At 34.3% G+C, this 21,963-nt stretch overlaps 1 protein-coding gene across 1 annotated transcript in view; it reads left to right on the forward strand.

Moving 5' to 3' along the window:
• The window catches only part of PARD3 (par-3 family cell polarity regulator), a 315,093-nt gene that overhangs the window by 41,151 nt on the left and 251,979 nt on the right, over window positions 1–21,963 (forward strand). Inside the window, exons 3-4 of the mRNA XM_029283357.1 lie at window positions 13,127–13,215; window positions 18,706–18,789. Of these exons, the coding sequence (XP_029139190.1) occupies window positions 13,127–13,215; window positions 18,706–18,789 (173 nt within the window). The remainder of the gene's footprint in view (window positions 1–13,126; window positions 13,216–18,705; window positions 18,790–21,963) is intronic.

A 21,963-nucleotide genomic window follows, 5' to 3' on the forward strand; every position in this document is an offset into this window, starting at 1 on the left:
GAGATTTTGGAACCTATCATCTGTTTGATTATACAAATTTAGACTGCATTTTCCCAGTACACCATTGCATCTTACTTGAATTTTTTTAGTCACTGTCATTCCTAATCCACTGATTTTATTAAGTCCTTCTGGAGTTTATCATTAAGACTCAGAAGACAATTGCATAGTTAGAAAAGGAAAAAAATCCTCAACACTATAGATTCCATAAACCTTTAACTAGTAATGTTTAATATTTCTATTTCCATTTTTATGTAGGTTATATATAGCCAGAGCCACAGTTTTAGGTTCTGAGAATATTATTAATTTCTCCAACTTTTTATTTATTTTATCTGAACAGGTTATAGAGGTAAGCGTGTGTTCTTTGTTGTGTAGATATGAGGAAAAGGAACAAATGCTATTCATTGACATCAAAGGGTTGTTCCAAAGGTACCCAAAAATGTATTGAATGTGGCTTCCTTAGAAAAAGGCCAGACACTACGACATTAAGGGGCCTTCCAGGGAGACAACACCACTTGTCATCTTCCACTGAGGATAAACTATAATAGAAGTCTGAGATGAAGGCATTTTGACAGTTCTTCTCAGGCTGAGGAACTTGAATATACTGTCTTCATAAGGTTTTAATTGGCTGCTGAGATAGTGTTTTATAAGACGAGAACTAGCAACCTCATTTAGACATACTGGTTTCTGATTCAGAAGTTCTGTTCTCCATAGCTTGATGTGTGACTGGATTCTACTTAGGTAGTCCTTGAGTTACAACCATAATGATGACGTCACTGACCCAATTTTATGACCTTTTCACCAGTCGTTAAGCAAATCACCATGATTTTAAGTAAATCCATAGCCAGTAAATCAGTGCTGCAGTTGTTAAACAAATCAATCACTGGGAAGTAAAGAAGAAATGTCTTTATTTTTAGAGATAATCTGATAATAGCTGTTGACCACTTTCCATTGCAAAAATAAAGGCATTAAGAAGTTTTAAATGAGAGCAGAGCAATATTCATTGGAGTTTATTTCCATAAAATAAATAATAGAATAACAGAGTTAGAAGGGACCTTGGAAGTCCTCTAGTCCAACCCCCTGCTCATCCCTATATCATTTCAAACAAATGATTATCCAATGTATTCTTAAAAACCTCTAATAGTGAAGCACCTACAACTTCTGGAAGCAAGTTGTTCTACAGATTAATTGTTCTATCTGTCAAGAAATTTCTCTTTAGTTCTAGATTGATTCCCTCCTTGATTAGTTTCCACCCAAATATTGTTAATATTTAATATTTTATTAATATTTATTAATAACATTAATACTATTATTTTCATAATAATATATATTTTATATACCTTATGTATTAATGTATACTGTATATGAATATTTGAAATATTCAAATATTTCATCCAAATATTCATCCATATAAGTCATCCATTCAAATATTCTGGAAGAATCTATTTTTCCTTTAATGAATGAAAAAAACATTTTAATAATTTCATTTACATGTTGTTCGATTCCATGTTATAAACTGAATGGAGAATATAATATAAAATATCTGAAGGATAGAAGAAAAAATGAGTTCTTTGTATTCTCTATTTTATTCCTTGCATTTGTTTCATTTCCAGGAGGGATTATGAGTGTGGGAGGAAGTGAAATTTTCTTTCTATTTCTATATGATTGCTTGTTCTAGAAGCCTTGGTAGAGGCATTGTTTTTTCCTTGATCATCTTTGAATGGAACATTATTTCTTCCTTAGTTATTTTTGATTATTTAGTGCTGGTTCTTCCTTCCTCTTTGGGTATTGGTTAATAGGTAAGTGATGAAAACTGACACCTAAGTAAACAGGAACCGTCACCAAATAAACAGAAACAATCAAAAAAGCAATAAAGGCCTTAAGGTCTTGTTATTTTCCCAAGAGTTTGAGAGGTTAGTTGAGCCCACATGGTTTCCTGGTTAATTTGTTTCTGGTTTCCTTGGTTGCCATAATATGTTTGTCCCTGTCTTTGGTTGTTTTTGCTACTATAGTTTTTTTTTTACCTTTTTGTTAACCATCCAGAGACATCCTTGCTAGATGAGCAGCTATATAAATTAATAAAATAAAGAAACAAAAAAAGAAATAACATGCAGTCATGGCTGGTAGGACAAGCTGTCATACAATGGTACTTCTGTATTTATTGTTAATTAGTTCCAGAATTGCAATGAGTACCAAACAAGTTTTTTCCCATAGGGAATAACCTAGGGAGTCACAAAGGCAGCTGACACCAACAAGTTGTAGCCTATACTTTGAGTATCAAACAAACAATAACTGCCTGACGTAAATAAATAAATTATTCAGAAAACTACTCGAACAAAATTTTCATGTCAAAATGCATTGGATATTAAATTCAATAAGTTTCAAAACAGTCAAGTACCAAGTACAGCTAACAAACTTCACTCCCATTTGAAGCTATATTTCTCCCTAATCTGGAAATGAAATATCTGCAAGAAAAAAAAGGAAGCTCAGACCACTTAATCATGATCTTAAGCTTAACAACTTAATTATGATCTTACATATAGTTCCACTAGAAGAAAACCCTTTTTTTCTTTTCTACTTAGGAAACGCAGAAATCAGAACACTTTGGGAGCCTTTAATGCTACCTTCAATCCAGATGATTGTAAATAAATGATAAATTAGTTTGGAAGTAGATTTCCCACACCAAGATATTTTGCTAAGACATAATTGACCTTTTCCCTCCATAATAATAACAAAACATAATTTATTGAATCCCTAGTAATTATTTTTCATGTTCTAATGTAGCTAATTATCAAGTGCATGTATATAACCTGAGGTCAGTGTTGAAAGGCTTCATTTTTTTTAGACTGGTTATGCTCCTATAATGGTCAAAATGATTTTCTTTGACAGAAAAATATTTAAATAAATGGTATGTAACATTTATGGTCTCTAATTATATCAAGAGAAGCAATGCACTTTTTTCAAATATTTATTTAGATTGCAGTTTTTAACTCTTTCTCCCAAACACACATAATATTCACTATATCATACATCTGTATACTATTATACTGTCATCATGTTTTTTACCCATGTAAAATGGTGCATGACAGGGGAGCCATTTTTGAATCAAGGTACCTCAAATGGGTTAACCTATAGCACATGTCCAAAATCCAGGACCCTGAGTCCTAAGCGAATAAAATTTGGAAAGTTTGTGGCTGCTTCAGTGCTACAGGCTGCTGCTGGGCTACTGCTACAGCTATATGATCTTCATTTTCAATTTTCATTGACAGTTTCCCAGCCAATCTCACAATTTCTTATTTTTGTCTTATCCTGTCACCTTATTTTATATTTATATTTATTTATATATCAATTTTAGAGACACCCATTGTACTCACAGACTGATTATTAATTATTGTTGGGATAACTCCCAAGTTCCATAATCTCTCATCATTGGCATGCTACTCAGGTCTCTTAGGATTTACAGTTTAATAATATATGCAAATCCATTATTTCATCATTCTTGACCTGAAGGGAAACTGAAATTCTATGTAGTTTATTCGTCCTTGCATTAAATCATGATTTTGAAAGATGTGAGCCATAATAGAGGGGGGGAAAGGTACAGCCTGTTTATTATAACCCAATTTTGCTGCTTTTTGTATTATTTCAAATATGGTGAATTCATTGTATTCACTAACCATGTTTCTGTCATCAGCACCTTGCCTCGAGTTTTCATATTCGATCCTTCTGTTGTATGTTCCAGTTCTCTCTATTATTGATATTTTTAAAAAGTAGAACTAGAAATCGTGGATTCATCTGCTATCCATCTCAGATAAAAGGAACAGATGGTTTATTTAAACTAGAAAGATAAGGAGGAAATTGGCAGTCATAAGAAAGTCAGGAAACATATGAGGCTTGGAAAAAAAACTTAGCTCATGGACATTACATGGGAAAAAGCCCTCATATTTAAAGACTGGAAAGCTTAGCTGGCAGAAGAGTGTCCTGCTACAGAAATAGGAAAAAAATAGCTTTTCCTGGAAGTGTGATTGAGTTTTTTTCCAAAGTGTTATTGTATATCTTTTCTTTATGTTTGAAGATTGCTTCTCTTAGTAGTGTTAGCCAGTAATCCTAAAGTGAAGATTACAGGAAATCCATTGAAGTATATTCAGATACACAGATAAGGCATAGTCTAATTGTGATTGCATAGAGAAAAGATCTTCATGAGGTACATACTCTTAATGATTTAGAAAATGGAGTTTAATCAATAGGGAGCAATATTTTATATATAGTAATTCATTATTAAATATGTTTTTATTTGTGCAGTGATGTGGATATTCTTCAGTTTCCCCAGCCTGGTATTGTATATCCAAATACTACAATGTTTAATACAGATTTTAAAAATAAAATTGGATGCTTCTAATTATCTATAACATTATTAATACAGATTGTTTTAGTAACATAGGTAAAATAAAACTGTATAAAATGTTTCATAAAAACTACTATTATACAAAGCATTTTGCCTAAATTTGCTAAATAGTTCATTCTCAAACTTTTTCCAGCCTGTAAATAAAATATAACATTTCTAATTTACCTCTATAACAGGTGGGCTTTTTCATTTAAGAAGAAATCCAAAGCAATAATTGCTTGATGTAGATACTTTCAAAGCTAGTTACTTTTTTTAGCAAATGAGAATTCTAAGTTACTTCCCTGTGCAGGTGTCCAAATTAATCTATGTTTGGTTCCATGTAAATGAAAATCTGTGTTATATGGAAAAGAAAAGAGTTGCTGATTATGGCACTATTAAAATGTTTTTTAAGGGATGCATCTGTTGATTATGGTATCATGGTACCAGTGCTCTAGTGAAGTTTAGAAGCTTATCTTACTCTTAAGTATCATAATTGAGAGACATAATTTTTAGACTTAGAAGATTACTGAATAAAATCGAAACAGTATACTATTCCCTTAGAGTTAGTGATAAATTTGAAAAAAGGGGGGCATTTGTCACATTCATATAGCAAGCATAAAGGTACATGATGGTAATTGGGACTGGAATTTCAATTGTTAAGCAATGTGGTAATTAGGCAAAACATCAAAATTAGGACGAGGGGTGACATGATAGCAGCATTCCAATATCTCAGGGGTTGCCACAGAAAAGAGGGAGTCAAGCTATTCTCCAAAGCGTCTGAAGGCAGGACAAGAAGCAACGGATGGAAACTGACCAAAGAGAGAAGCAACCTAGAACTAAGAGAAACTTCCTGACAGTTAGAACGATTAACCAGTGGAACAACCTGCCTCCAGAAGCAGTGAATGCTCCAACACTGGAAGTTTTTAAGAAGAGACTGGACAGCCATTTGTCCGAAATGATATAGGGTTTCCTGCCTGAGCAGGGGGTTGGACTAGATGACCTCCAAGGTCCCTTCCAACTTTATCATCATCATCATCATCATCATCATCATCATCATCATCATCATCATCATCATCATCATCAGACTACCAGCCTTGTATAGAGATGGTAATTCATCATCATCATCATCATCACAAGACCACACTATTAGAGATGGTAATTCCAGTAGCTCCAATTGCAGTTGTTAGGACAGCATTGTTGGGCGAGCACCTCGCATTTCTGCCCTGCAATACTTGTCTTCGTTTCAATTCCCACCTGTCCCTATCTCACTTCTGCCCTTTTGGCTGCCCTGCACTTTGCTGCCCCACATTGCTGCAAATGACCTTCATCGTCTCCCCCCCCCCCCCACACTATTAGGCCATGATCCTGGCATGGGTGAGGATGTAGCTGCTGGCTGTTCATGAGGTTTTTCAGAAGGAAAGCTGGTCCAAGAGTGAGCAGAGGGCCTTGTGGGTAAGGTCTGTTAGCCCTGGGCTGGTCTCCACTCCTCGCTGAAGCCTGCAGCCCAGTTTTCCAAGAGCACTTCCTCCAGTTCTGCTGTCACCCCAAACAGCGCTTCCCACACAACTCCACCTTCATCCAGGGAACTGCCATAGGCTCTCCTGCCACTGCCATTCCAGAATTGTACCCTAGCCCCTTATATCCATAAGTTATGCTTCTTTTGCATGTTTCTTTTCTCCTAGTTAGTTGCTTTTGCATATAATCCACAGATATTCAAGACCCATTCATTCCTGACGCTACCTGTTCTTATTTTGCCATGTATAGTTTTTTTTGTAATCCAATTCCCCTGCTTTCAACTTACTTTTATATTTCTCTTAAATGACACAATACTGTTAGGATATTAAATTTAGTAACTGTAACAGTAAAGTGTACAATGGGCTAGAATACAGAATTGTATTTGATTGATTGGAGAATGCTGGCTCCTGCCTGGGGCAATCTATGCTATGATTGGTTGCTGTGGGTGTAAAGGGTGAATTTCCCCCTTTCCCCACCTTTGTTTCTTCTGTGTGCTCTGTATACTGTCTGGAGATTTACTTCAGGATGTTCCTGTGTTCCTGTGTCTGCTGTGGAATATAAATGTTAAATATATTTATTTATACAAACTACAAGTTTGTGTCAGTGTCCCTAACTTCATTTGGACACTTGTTGCGCAGTTCCCTGACAAATGCTCATTTACATCTAACAACAATAATTTATATATAACATGTTGGGCAGAGAAACACTCTTGAACATAGCCATTTCTGCTTGTTTCAACAAACATTTTTTCTCCATAATAGACTAAATGCTGCCTACTTTCGTACCAATATTTAACATTTTAAAATTTCCCCATATTTTCTAAACAAATGTACCATTAAAGTTCACAAATTCTTCTACTTGCTCAGCTTTTTGCTATTTGTGTATGACTTGTAATTGTTTAGTGCATTTTCCTGTCAAGCAAAACTATCTTGGTCTTGAATACATTAATTTTCAGATCCATGTCATAGATCCTTATTGCATGTCATAGTTAATCTAGCATTACTGGAAATCATTCAGGTACTCAGACAACAATCCACTATTACTTAAATAAAAAATACATGCATATTTCTATCCTCAACCAACAAACCTGTGTCATCATTATCATTCCTTACCAATGTGTCCATAAATATATTAAACAACCAAAGGAATGTGAAATGCCCATGTCTTATTCGTTGCTCAAAGCTGAATTATTTGCTTTTAGTGTAATTATGCTTTTAGTGTACTGAATCCATGCTTTATTTCCACGGTACACTGCTTTTGCTACATAGAGCTACTTTTTGCTATTTGTGCAAAAATCTCACATTTCAAGCTTATTCATTTTATAATATGCCTCTCTAAATCAATAAATGTGCAATTAACTTTCTGCAGTATGTGTCTCTAATTAATGTTGTGAATTTCACAACAGAACAAATTACTGAAGATTAAACATTTAAGCTGAACTTTTTCTGTCCGGTAGAAAGCTGTACCACATCTCCAAAATTTTGCTGATTGTTCAGTTTGAATCAGAATATTATCCAGCACCATCCTATCCCACCATATAACTAATATCCCCAGTTTTTATTCATTCTTGCAAAACAATCATCAGGTACATCTATACTCTTTATAAATAGGTTGCATAGCCATTCTATAAGAAACCATATCCATATCATAATTTGTTACTAACTTTTATAGTCCTCACTTCAGTTCTCCTCTTCAATACATCATTATGATTTCCAAACATAAATTAGTGTTTCCAAAATTCCCTCACCTCAATATTATCCCTAAATTTATTTGATTATTGTTATTACAATTTGGGTTTTTATGTGTGGATTTTTAATGTTGCAAGACTCCTGAAGTCACCTGAGCGTGAGTTGGGTGATCATATAAATTTGTGTAATAAATAAATACATTTACATCACTTTCGTTTTTATTTCTTGTTTGGTTCTCTTTAGCGCTGCTTTTATTTTCCTTGCTCTTAATCATTTCCAGTGATACAACTGTCTTAGAATTACACATAGTGCTGGACATGATGTTCTTGTTTTATTTTTTTATTTTTGTTTGTTTTTGTTTTGTATTTTACTTTTTATGAAAAAACAAAATAAATATACTTAAAGGACAATTATATATAACCTTTTCTCATTGTTAGATTTTTCAGAAGTCTTTTACATAGATGGTTTTCTTATCCACAGCCTGTTTCACATCATCATTCCACAAAGTAACCTTCATAAAAGGTGTGTTTATTGTAACTCTTCACACTTTTATGGCCCTCAGTGTTAAGATTCCTTTTAACTTTGTAAACAATTTCCATGTCCTCTTTTTCCATGTCTTATTTTTTATTCAGTCTGTTGGGACTAATCTATCATTTGATATATATTTTTTAAATTCAGAATTCCCATTTTTTTTCTTTCTGCATTTGTTCTACTTATATTCTTATCTCATTCATGTCCAAAAGGCAGTCATAAGCGGTCTGTCCTTCATTCTTCACTCTGTGAAGTGTTTTTCTTCACTTTGTGTCATTCGTTCTAAATTTATATTTATTCCTTTGGCATGGGAATGTTTGAGCAGAATGATATTTAAATTTTGTATTTGAAGGAAAAAGATTTTTTTAAGCAGTCATTTGAATTTCCAGATGATTCAGTTACCTTTTCTGTACTTTTCATTATCATTAACATAAAAATATATATATTTTCTTTAAATCACATTAATTCAGAATGTCGTACAATTTTCTCCCAAATTCATCTATGGTTTTTCCATTATCAGTGCTCACTGAAGCATGAACTGTTACCAGACTAAGGATAGATGACATTAATTCATTCAAAAATACATTTTAGGTCTTTCATTCATAATTAATCCTACATATTCCATAAAACTTTCTTGGCTAATTCTGTACTTGGCTAATTAAATATTTGTTAGATCTACTGTAAGTATTAAAAAGACTTTTAGAAACCCTTTTACTTCCCTTTTTTCTTGGTTTCTTTGAAACTTTTGTGGATCCCTGCAAATTCTGAAGGTGATGAACTGGTACATCTCAGGTCCTGCTGCACTTTTAATTCCCAATATTTCTTCATTGAAATTGGAGCTTCTGGGAATGTTATTTGAGTAACATCATAAGAGGTCCTATACATATTCTTAATAGCTTCATGACATTATTTTTGCTGGTCATATAGACGTGGGAAGAAAACTCATAATGTAAAATTAAATCTAATAGTTAAAATTCACTGCTCATTTATTGAAGGGTGAACTTTATGAAACACACAACTTAACTTCATAGCTTATTGAACATGCTTCAGATGTCACTGTTTGATTAAATATATTTGTAGCTCAAGACTTCTTTTGCATTCCCAGGAGAACTTCACAGAATTTCTACATTCCCATAGTCTTATTTTATTATGATGACTCAAAGTCTCTTCAAAGTCTATTATTTTTGAAAGATTTTTCCTGAATATCAGGATATGATGCAGGATAATGTATCAGAAGATGTGGCAAGCTACTAATGGGTAATGAGTATTGCATGAATAGTCTTTATGCTATTCATCCATTGCTTTTGTAACGAAAAGAAATGAAGTTATACTGGTGATGCTTTTTTCCTTTTTGTTCTTGTTCACCATGCATCACATTTTAATGCAATTAAACATTTTAAAGTTATAGTTTTTCCTATTTTGGGAATATTTTGAACAATTAATATGGTGGTGCATTTGTGTAGGGATGTACTTAGGAAGAAATATAACTTTATTTTATTTTTATTTATTCATTACATTTATTTGACCCATCTCGCTGCAAGAGTTTATACAGATTTATATAGAGTAAAATAAATTAAGTATAGTCACATATATACGGTACACAGTTGAAAAACGTACAGATGCTAAATTTACAAATAAATAAATCCAATTGCTGTTTCTGAGATTGTCTTTATATTTCTATATAGTTCTAGGCAGGGCTTTTTTTTCCTCATAGAACGCCCAGAACAGAGTTCCACCACCTTTTTGGGATGGAACCTTGTAGAGTAGGCAAGGCAGGTTGTATGACGTGTGAGTTCTGGCACCTTTTTTTTTTTTTAGAAAAAAAGCACTGGTTCTAGGTAGGGGCAAGATATTGATTAATCATTCATATATGATTATTCATATACGTGTGTTGTATGTGTGTGTGGTATCTTTTTAAAAACATGGCAGATGAGTAATTTATGGCTCAGCATCTCAAAACACTTTTTCCAATTTTGCTTTACACAGGGATCTGCCATTTAGCAGTTTGATCTACAGTACAGTTTGTAGTAAGAACTCGTCACATTCAGCTTCTAATTTTTGCAGGTCCTTAGAGGAAATAACCACTTGGACATACTAAGTTCCTCAGCTTTGTTAATAGCTCATTAATAATTCATATTATTGATTCTCTTTTGGCTGAATTCATAACCCATCATCCAATACTTATCATTTTGCTGATTGATGCTTCAGCAAATCTGAGTTTAAAACTGCTGATTGTAGGACAGTAGACAAAGTATTCATACAAATGAGCATTTAAAGACATCCACCTTTTCTGAAATTGTGCAGTTGGTTCCTCCTTTCTCACCTGAGGATTGGAAATTAGGCAAATCACTATTGGTTAATGTTGGATATAAGCCTATCAGGAATCCCAGAATGTAGATTAGATCAAAAAGTTGACAAAAATCTGAGTTTACCTACTAAAACTAGCCCCTCATGGTTGCTACATATCAGTTGGTAAAGATATTAATCATTTTTGATAATTGTTGTGCAAGTGACTTTAATTTTTTAAAAAATATGGTTATGTGCATTAGAGTAAGTGAAGTTGTAAAGAGAGCAATTGTAATTGAACTGTACAGTTCTAATTCTCTTTTGTGACACTATACTTCTTTTCATTTATCTATTAGAGTTCTTTTCTTGCATAAAAACCTGGGCACATTCAGTGGCCAAGCATCTTTCTCTGATAGTCATTAGCCCTGTACTTATGGATAATGGAAGAGGAAATATCAACCCCATTCAGGAGTTGAAATATGTAGAAGAAGGCTTTGTTGATGTTCATCAAATCAGATTCTTACTATCCAATTGCACCTGCTCTTATAAATGTCAGATCTGGCACTTACGTTATTTGCATTCTGTTTGAATGTTGTCTCTTTAAGGCAGCCTTTGAGATATTCAGCTTGCCAGTATGCTTCAGGGTGGGGTAGATGTTGAGAGTATGATGTTGTGCAAATAAATAAATAAATAAAGTGATATATGTAGCCCAGCATTGAAAAAGCCCTGTTTCTCTGGCCCCTCAACTTTAAAAAACAAACAAACTCTATTTGAAACTGTTCCTAAGACTTACTGCCTTCTTGATAAGTGCTCCCAGAATCTGGAATTCCCTGTATAAAGAAGGCAGGCTAATTTTGTCTTGTTCATCTTTCTATGGCAGGGAAAGGTTTAATTTCATAATACTTATTCAGTATAATTTATGCAAGCAGGGTTTTTTTCTCCTTCAATTGGTTCAGTTGCTAAGGGTATTTCTATTTGTATATGCAAGGCTTTTTTCAATCAGTGTGATGTAACTAAAAATTAATGGCATGTTTAATGTTATACCCTGTCACCAAATTCTATATTCTGTCACTGCTTAAATTTTCCTTAAATTTGATTTTGGATTTTACTGCTTAGATAGATTTGTTGTTATAGAAATGGCTAGTTTATACCATTATGTAAAAGTAAAAAAGTTGAGGTTAACTCCTTATTCTACTGCACCAAAAGGTGTTAGAAGTCAATGCCTTTTTTTCTTTTTTCCTTCTTCTCTACACTTTTCTTTTCCCTTTTCCCTACCCTTTTCCTATTATTTATTTTCATATTTTTGTATTTTATATTGTAAACTACTAAAAAAATCCTTAAATTTTTAAAATATATATTATGTGGTTTCATTGTGTTTTTCTCTTACTTCAGTCCATGTATTTTATTATAATTGTGTGCAAAGCATTTTCAAATTCAAAGTTGTTGAACTTGAAATGCTCTATTTTGATTTCACAACAATTGTTCTGAACAGTCAAGACTTGGAAGATTAATTACAACACCGTTAATTAGGACTGAAAGCAAATTGATAGCCAATGAAGAATATGCTTAAACTGATGCAATAAATTTATAAAGCACAGTATTTTGTTCTAAATGGAATTTTTGGATTATCTTCTAGAAGTCTCACATAATGTTAGGTGTAATTCATTAATATCACCTGTAATTCTTGTTCTTACTATTTTGCTACTTCAATTTTGGTTTTGTAGTTTGGATTATATGTTGTAATTCTGCTATTTCTAGTGTAACACTGAATTAATTAATCTTCTTTTCCTAGTATAAATTAATTGCATTGAAAAATGGGAAAGGTGATATTAAAAATATTCATAAATTTATTTTTATAGGCGAAGCTATCCAGTCAAGCACCATATTGATGTCCAAGTGGTCCTCAGATTATAACCCCTTATTAGCTGACCATTAAAAGTTATGAGGGACACTTGCAACTGATTTTCAAAGTTGTGGCTATCACAGCAGTCTCCTAATTGTGATTTAGGCACTTGCAATTACAACCATTGCAGCTGACATGTGATCACCATTTGCAACCTTCCCTGCCAGTCTCCCACAAAGTCAGTGGAGAAGCCAGCAGGAGGTTCCAAGTCGTCCCATATCAGTTTCTTTATCTCTCATCTGTGAACTTGCCTGCCTATGGCACTTGCCCACCCACCCATAACTCTTACCCACACGGCTCACCCACTGGCCTGCTTGCCTGGGATTCCTGCCTTCCCTTATCATGGTCATGTGAGGTCCTTGGTTAACAACTTGCACAGTCCTGGTGTTATAATAGCAAGAATGACTGTTGGGATTATTGTTGCTAAACCATGTGATTATGTGATGTTGTGTTATACGAGTGCATTTTTAAAATTTTTATCCTGCCTGTTTGTTTCATGTTCAGTTTAAGATGGCAAACCTTACCAATTTTATTTCCTCCTGCTATTGTCCCCACAATAATAAATCCGTAGGTGAGTTGGGGTTAGCTGAGAGAAGTGACTGGCCCAAGATAATCTAGCCAGTTTTCATGCCTAAAGTGGGACTAACACTCACCACTTCCTGGTTTCTAGCCAATGCCTTAGCCATTCCATGCTGTGTAACCCAAAGACTATCTGTATGCCATATAAGATGCAAAATATTTTAATAATTAAGTGTATCAAAATTGTGTGAGTATTCTTACACATCACTTGTGCTTAAATTTGGTTATCTCTTTTGCTATTACTAGGATGATGATGGGACAGAAGAAGAAGAGAGCAGAGTAGAACCAGTGGGTCATGCAGATGCAGGTTTGGATAACATCACCTATTCGTTAGAGTAAGTTTATGGCTTTTTAAAACTATTTAATATTTAAAATAATAAGAGTTAAATTCAGAAAAAGTCTTGATAAGTTTTGAACTTTGGTGTTGAAGAAGACACTTAGAAAAATGAACAAATAGATTTTTAAGAAAATCAACCCAGAGTTCTCACTCTAGGTACAAATGAGTTTACTCAAATTATCCTACTTTGAACACATTATGCAAAGATTTAGCTTTCTAAAGAAAACTCTAGGTCTGGGAAAGGTGCAAGGACAGAGAACAATAGAATAAGTACTAGCAAAGTGGATGAAGTCAGTTGCAATGGTGATGACTGTACCTTTGGAAGAGGTGAAGGACCAGATTCAATACAGATCTCCATGGACAAAATCTGTGTGATTTGTTAGAATCAATACCACTGAAGCACTACCTTGTTGTAGGGCTTGTGTGATCTGAAGAAAATGGGAGGTATCCCATAGGTATGAAGCCATACTAGACATTTCTCATCAGAAGAGCCAGATGATACAATGGATGAGGTGTAATTTAAAGCAGCAGCCCCCAATCTTTCCGATTCCATGGACCTGCAGGAGGGGAAAGGGGATGGTTTATTGCGCGCAACCTAAACCAGTGCACGTACAAATGCAGCTTCATGCACTTGCTTGCCACTTACATGACCCGGTTCCCAACTGGTCTGCAGACGGGGTTGGAGACCTCTGATTTACAGAAACCCATACTGAATCTGTTCTTGGCTGGGTCAACAATGTTAGAATTCCTGGACATCTGTGGACATATGGGCTATAGGACTCAGGACTGTTGCCTGGTGCCAATTCCAGTCTAATCATCATATTAATATTTGGATAGAGGTTCAAATATCCTCCATTCAAATGCATGTGTCAGGTTTCTCATGGCTAAGAAGGCAAAATATTGCAAGAATATATTTTTTAAGACATGAAAGCTCAGGTAGATATAGTAATAATAACAACAACAGCAACAACAACTTTATTGTCACTTTGAATGTACACCAATTGGTATACATCAAAATGAAATTTCGTTGCATACAGCTCTCAAAGGGCCACCTCCTCCAATATACACTCCTTGTTCGTGACCAGCTCAAGTTTCAGATCATCCATTTTAGTTTCTAGGGAGCGAATGATGGCACACAGGACAGATGGAAATGGAGCTCCATGTGGATTATCCCTTAAATTAGCTTGTATTCCTGCACGACAATCTTGCCTCCTTTCCTTTTTCTGATCCTGACTCTTCCACCTTTTCCTTAAAGAGGCCTTGCTTCTTTTTGCCCCTGGAGCACGCTGCCACTGCCACCAACTCCTCCAAAAGCCTCTCTCTCTTCCTCTGGGCCTGCAGACAGCCTCATCCAGGTCCTTTGCCCCATAAGCCCCGGGATCTCTCCTCCTCTGCCTCCTTTGAAAACAGCCCTGATTTGCAATAGAATCCATTGCTGGGCCAGCAGTCAGATCTGGCTGCTGGCAGAACAATTTCAAACAGCGCCAACGACTTTTAAGGGTCTCACCAACAGTTCCGAAACAGCTAGAAACTCGCCATGCCAACAAAGATTATCGGTCGTATGTTACCTTAGCTCCACCACATTGCTCAAACACATCAAAACCTTCCTAATCATATGGCCCATATCCCTTAATATCCCTCCCAAAACTTTTCACCTTCGAGAGCCGATGCAGCCGCAGCCGATCCATGCGCCACCATCTTAGAACTTAGATATAAAGCCATTACAGCAGTTTCTGTGTATGAGGCGCAGATTCTGTTTATAATAATCCAGGTTTAGCCTTTTTCTCCTATCCATTTTAGGTAAAGGATTAGAAGCAAACGTTCTTTGGGCAAGGCACAGAGTTTCATCTGTTCCTTGTTTTTGTAAAAACCTCTAGTTGTTTAGTTTTGACTGTGTAGAAAATAATTTTCACAACACGTTCGGTGTCTCTTTTTTCAGATATCTGTTTTTGATTATGTGACTGATTGTGCATCATAAAGTTGGTGTCAGCTCTCAGTGACCACATAGATTTTTTTTCATGATGACTTGTCCCTAATGTTGATCGGGATTCTGATAACTCTGATGATTGGTTGTTCTTATGTTGAAATGGCCGAAATTAGCAGGCCCTTGGTGTTGTGGAAAGTTCCATAAGAAACCACAAGCTTGTGAGCTAAGCACATGATTAAGACCATAAAATGCATGCACAAATGTGTTTGTTATTTCTATACCTTACCTCACTGAGAACTGTATGCTGGCTTCCTCTTATGTAACTAAGTAAAAACAAGAAATCTATATATACTTGCTTCAAACTACATTCAGGGTTCTTCCAAACTTATGGGTCTTTGTTCAGCTGAATAAACATTTATTTTTAAGAGAGATAACCTGGACTCTGTCTCTTTGGTTGTGCCAAGCCACACCTGATTTCTGCTTGACACTAATGTGGATTTTCAAATAATAATCTCCCTATAATATACTTATTGCTATAATTGAGTTTACCCATTTTGCTGCTGATCATCTTCTTCATTTCTTTGTTCTACCTTTCCAGCTTTAAAGGTTTGTCCAAAAAGCTATATCTTTGCATTATGGGTCTGCAGATACGTCTTTAATCTTAGTGAATAAAGTTCTCATGAAAAGAAATTGTTGGTAAATTTTTGCAGAATTGTTCCTCAAAATCTAAATGCTTTGGAGGATTTTGGACATTTATAATGATATCTGTTATTTTCTAATGAATGGAAGACATAACGCGTGCCAAAATATAAAAATCAACTTGTGAAATTGGTATCTTTTCCTAACCATTACGTGTAATGTTGATAGTTACAGTTCTGTGCTTGAGAATACATCTGGAAAGAATCCATTATGACATATAAACGATTATTATTGGACTTGCTCGTTTTTAACACAATAAGTGGAAATTGGATAATTCAAGCAGTGCAGAGAAAAAAAGAAAAACATTGAACAAATAATGAGAAGTCAATTTGATCATTTTCTAGATCTTCCTTCTTTTGTGGCTTCCATTTACTGTGACTGCAATATAATTTTAAAACTACATTGTAAAGTGTGCTGGCTGGAAAGGATTAGAATGAGGGACAAATCAGTTTATCTGGAAAAGCCCTTCTTTGGAGGGATAGCTAAGCAGGAGAACTAAGCAAATGGCACAAAGAAAGGGTGAGACAGAATGATTAGGAAATGAACTACATTCAAATTACAAGAAGACTGGGGAATGTTTAAATATTCCTTGAAAAAAAAAGGAGCTGAAAAGCTGTAGTAGAATTGAAGAGGTAGAAAAAAGTAACAGTTTGCTCCCTGTGATATTTGACAAGCTGCTTTTGAAATATTTCTCATATTTAAAAATTAGTTTTTAATGCTGCATTTGGGAGTAAGAGCTGCCATTCAGATGTGCCAAGTTTATAAAACTGTTCAGCTCACTGAAAATTCCAGAGGTTGTAATGCAAAACATAGTTTAGCTTCTGATTAGAAAAGATAAGCTGGTCTCACATTCTTAAAACAATTAAATGAAAAAAAAATACAGATGTATTGGAATTAATAAGTTATAAATAAAAATTCTGTTTGAATGATACAAAGAGAACTATTTTCAATATTTGAATAACAACTTTCTTATTGCAATAAGGTAAAAATGTACTCTCTTATAAGAAGTTGGCTGTATCCTGATCACAACTTCCATAGCTAAGCTTATATCAATAATGTAATGTATGGGTATACATGTCACGTGTGATTGCATATAAGTATTGATCAATTAATATGCAATCCAGATTTCTCTTATTTAAAAAAACCCCCTAAAGCTAATATTGATATTCAGCCAAGAAAAGCCCAGTCTGCACATATAATTTCATTATTTCATCATCCCTGTTACAAAAGTGGGTAATAAAAACATGTGATGAAAACAAACTATTTCAAAGAGGCTTTGAAAATAATGTGTTAAAAGGAGTAGTTATACATGAAATGAAAGCAAATGAATTTATATTATATGTGTTTTGATGTATGCTGCATAAGGATTTGCCAAATAATACTATAGTTGAATGGAAATTATAGTGGAATGGAATACGCTGTTTTACAAATCTAGATCTATTCATAAATTATGATTGTTTAACTTTGATAAATCTGAGCTAAAAATAGTTTAGAACAGTGTCAGAATATTGCTATGTGGGTGATGTATGAGAACTTTTGACAGTGAATGTTTAGCATACCAGGGCAAAAATCAGTTTTGCGATATGGTTTAAAAATTGCATTTGCAAATTCAGTCATTGATGTGATTCTTATAGAGTTATTAAAGTGATTACATGGAATCATTGAATTGAATGTCACTTGCATATCATTCTGATAATTTTCAGTTTGACAGTTAAGTTCAGATTGACTGGAGTGTTACATTGGATCAGTTTTTTAAAAAAAAAATCAGTGGTTTCAAGCAGATTAATTCATCAGATTTAATGTTAATTAAGAAAGGTTGTTTATGTTTTAATTAAAGATCTAAAGGACTGAGAGATTTATATTATCAACTCTCAGTACAAATTATTAATTTATAAAATCTATAAAATTTGTAAATAATTACAGTGATAATTATGCCAAGACAATATATATTTACCATCTTTCCCTGAAACTTGATTTTTGGGGATGGGCCTAATATAAGCCCTATCCCCAAAATAAGCCCTAGTTTTGGGGCGAGGCACACACCTAAAAATCAAGCTAGGGCGGGAGTGGGGGATGGAACTGCACCCACTTACCTTTCTCGCTGGCCCACTTCTTCTGCAATGTCTTCTGTAGCCAGGCCTGCATTTCACAGTCAGAGGCCTTTCTGGAAGGCCTGTGCAGCCAAGAACTGAACTATGGATTCAGTCCATAGCTCGATACTCGGCTGCTTATGCCTGACTGCAAAATGGAGGCCGGAATGCAGCTGCAGAATGAAACTGCTCCTTCGACCACAGAAGAAGTGGACCAGCTGGGCAAGGCTGTCGGTGCCGGGGGTGAGTATAAAAGACACACCCCATAAATAAGGCCTGGTGCCTCTTTTGGAGGCAAAATAAATAAATAAATTATTTTTGGGGAAACACGGTAGGTTCTTCAGCAATCTACAATACTGTTTCAATTTATATTTATGTCATTTTGAAAGTTATTTATGGAAATACTGCAAAGCAAAAAGAAATGGAACTTTCTGTTTTCTTTAGGACAATTTGATTTAGCCCTAATTTGATACCTAATTCCTAGAAAAGCCAGTCTCAAACTTCTTTCATTGTTGGACATAATACAATTTTTATATTGGCTTATAGTTACATAACTGCATTTCACTTGAATAACTAATGAAATTATTATTTTTTTATTATGGATTTTCTTTCATGCTGTCAGATTATTACTGAGGTATGTAAGAATCAATGTTGCTTTTATCTTCACTAGTTTTCAAATATCTGTGTTTAGTTTTGAGTTTATGTTTTTGTAGAAGTGTGTGATCATTTTTTGGTCCATGTTCACTTTCCTTCATTCATCATTGTCTCACAGTGATATGGTAAAGCTCGTTGAAGTTTCCAATGATGGTGGACCTTTGGGGATCCATGTAGTTCCTTTCAGTGCTCGAGGCGGAAGGTAATGTACCGTATAAGTTTTTAATTGATTCATTTCCTTAGATATGTTGGTTTCTGTTTTTATCTGATTGATTTGTAGGTTGATTGATTGATTGATTGCCTATTTCCAAAACAACTATGGACAGCTTATAGTTTATAAGAATACTGTGTCTATTTGAAATAGAAACATGATTCTTTCACCAGAAAGTCTTTCTGCTGGATCCTTAAGAAATATTTTCAGAATATAACTAAGTTAGTCAAGATGAAAATGGCAGAACTAGTTCTAATTTATATATAAAAAGTTATATTCTGTCCTAATATGACGCTGGATTACAAGAATGTAGATTATTTCTGTCACAGCCTCATAAAAAGTTTTTATTTCACCTTAGTCTGATATTAGAAATGGTGCACAATTTTTTGCTAGTTGCAAGAATATAATGTATAGACTAACAGCATCTGAAATCATGACAGCATTCTGTGGGTAGTTTTTCACTCAAACATGGAAGGAAAAAAAATACAGTCAAGGTAGTATTAAATAAAGTTAGTTATATAAAATATAACACAATTTTTTGATTTGTTGCTGAACATGAGTGTATTATATTGCACCACATCCAAAAAACAAGGAAAGAACCAGGTGATGAGTAAAATGAATATATTACCAATAATGGCCTTATGCCATATACTGTCAGGGAACTGAATTAAAATATCAGTGCTTACTTTATTGAGATAGCATTCCGGTATTCAGGTTCTGTGATTAAATGTACTTGAAAAATTAAATGAGCTGACACAAGTATGATTCCGTGCCAAAATTTGCAAGTTTGTGGTATAAAATCCAACTCTGACACTTCCTCAGTAATGTAACTAGGATTTGAGGAGAAGTAGAAAAAAATAGATTACCATTAGCAGAGAAAAAAAGCATTTATATTTTACATCATCCTGGTGAGAAAGATCCAAACATACATTTATAAAAAGAATCCTGGATTATAAACTGATGTGATGTGATTAAAAGCCAATGTCACTGTAGAGGAAATATATTTTATCTGCTTTTTAAAATTCTTGATTAATAGAAGTGTTTTTGTTCCACAGAATGTTTTGATTATGATATAAAAATAATTCATTCTGGGCACTCATTTAAATATAATGCTGAAGTAGGTACAGCTTCATGAGATACTCTGAAAAAACCTGAAAAATTTCTTATGGTAACTTTCTGTGAAAAATTAGAAGAGAACATCAAATCTAGCTTTACTTTTATTTATTTTAGATTTTTTTTTAAAAAAAATCTTGTCTTTATTATTTTTATAAATAACTGAAGGTAGCAAATATGCCTAATTCTCCTTGCTCCTCCTATTTTCCCTACAACAACAACAACAACCCTGTGAGGTTAGTTGAGCTGAGGGAAAATGATTGGTACAAATTCATTCAGCTATCTTTCATGCCTAAAGTAGACTAGAAATACCTGGCTCCTAGTTTTTAGGCCAGCACCTTAACCACCAAACCAAACTGGCTCATTGAATAGCGGTTCTTCATATCAGAATTCCAAATACAAATGCTGAAATGCTTGGATCAAAAAGTAGAACTTAGCTAAAATATTGAATTTTCTCTTTACTTGTGAGCAATTCAAAAACACATGAAAGTCACTGCATTTTATATCTTTAGAATAATATAAAGCAATAAAAAGACTCAGAATACCTATATCCAATTTTTCAAGGTCAGGGCAGCTTATTTCTGTAAAATGTGAAATGTGCACATTTTCTAAAAATGACCTTTTAGCAACAAAGTGAAGATATAATTTGGTCAAATATCTATTATTTCAGTCATGGATTCTGATATATACTATTCTGTAGAACAGCAGCCCCCAATCTTTTTGGTACCATGGCCAGTTTTGTGGAAAACATTTTTTTCCACGGACCGGGAGAGAATGGTTTTGGTTTTGTTTGCTTGCCCACTACTCACCTCCACCTGTGTGGCCTGGTTCCTAACAGGTCAAGGACCTGTACTGGTCAGTAGCCGAGGGGTTGGGGACTGCAGCTGTGAAATATGAGTTTTAAAGTTTGTTACCCAGCTCAGCTTGATTCTTACAGTGAATAGCATATACAATGTCTGCAATCTTTGCTGTTTCGTCAATGGAACTCTGTGTTTTGTGCATCATGGAGGCTAAAGCATATAAGGAAAGGCTGCTGGAATTGGGTATGTCTAGTTTAATGAAGAGAAGGACGAGGGGGGACATGATAGCAGTATTCCAATATCTCAGGGGCTGCCACAAAGAAGAGGGAGTCAAGCTATTTTCCAAGGCATCTGAAGGCAGGACAAGAAGCAACGGATGGAAACTAATCAAGGAGAGAAGCAACCTAGAACTAAAGAGAAACTTCCTGACAGTTAGAACAATTAACCAGTGGAACAACCTACCTCCAGAGTGAATGCTCCAACACTGGATGTTTTTAAGAAGAGACTGGATAGCCATTTGTCTGAAATGATATAGGGTTTCCTGCCTGAGCAGGGGGTTGGACTAGATGACCTCCAAGGTCCCTTCCAACTTTATTATTATTATTATTATTATTATTATTATTATTATTATTATTATTATTATTATTATTATTATTATTATTATTATTATTATTATTATTATTAAGGCAACATATAAATCAGGTTGTGACATTGTAGAAAGGGAAAATATTATCTTTTCTGAAAGGCCTCATAATTTCTTTATAGAGCAGATATTCTGATACAGTTAAATACACATCTCAGTGACACTTCATTGACACTAGCATTAAAATAAAGTATTTTGCAAGTTTTTTTAAAAAAACCCATTCAGGAAATAGCCAGTAACAATACAGCTTTGTGGGACAGGAAGTTAGGAATGAAAGACAAGCTTTGTGTGTTATCCTTGCTCTGTGCCTTAATTGTTGGGACTATCCCAATTCTGTGAAGTATTGCAGTTATCACAGACAGAACAGTATTAAAAGATAATGTATTTTATTAATTGCTGATATCTTTATCTTAGCTATTAGGAAATAAAAAAGATACTAAATGCACAATTTTTGGAATAATCAATACTATTTTATCAGTCTGAATATTACAAGGTTAATCTGGGAATTCCATGATTTTTTGGAAGTGAAATTCTGTTTATCATTCTTACCATTCTACTGATACTGTTAAATATGAATAATGGGATCAGTAAATGAACAGTGAGATTTAG

Source organism: Protobothrops mucrosquamatus, unplaced genomic scaffold (assembly GCF_001527695.2).
Source record: "Protobothrops mucrosquamatus isolate PMUCROS unplaced genomic scaffold, P.Mucros_1.0 scaffold61, whole genome shotgun sequence".
NCBI classification, from domain to species: domain Eukaryota; kingdom Metazoa; phylum Chordata; class Lepidosauria; order Squamata; family Viperidae; genus Protobothrops; species Protobothrops mucrosquamatus.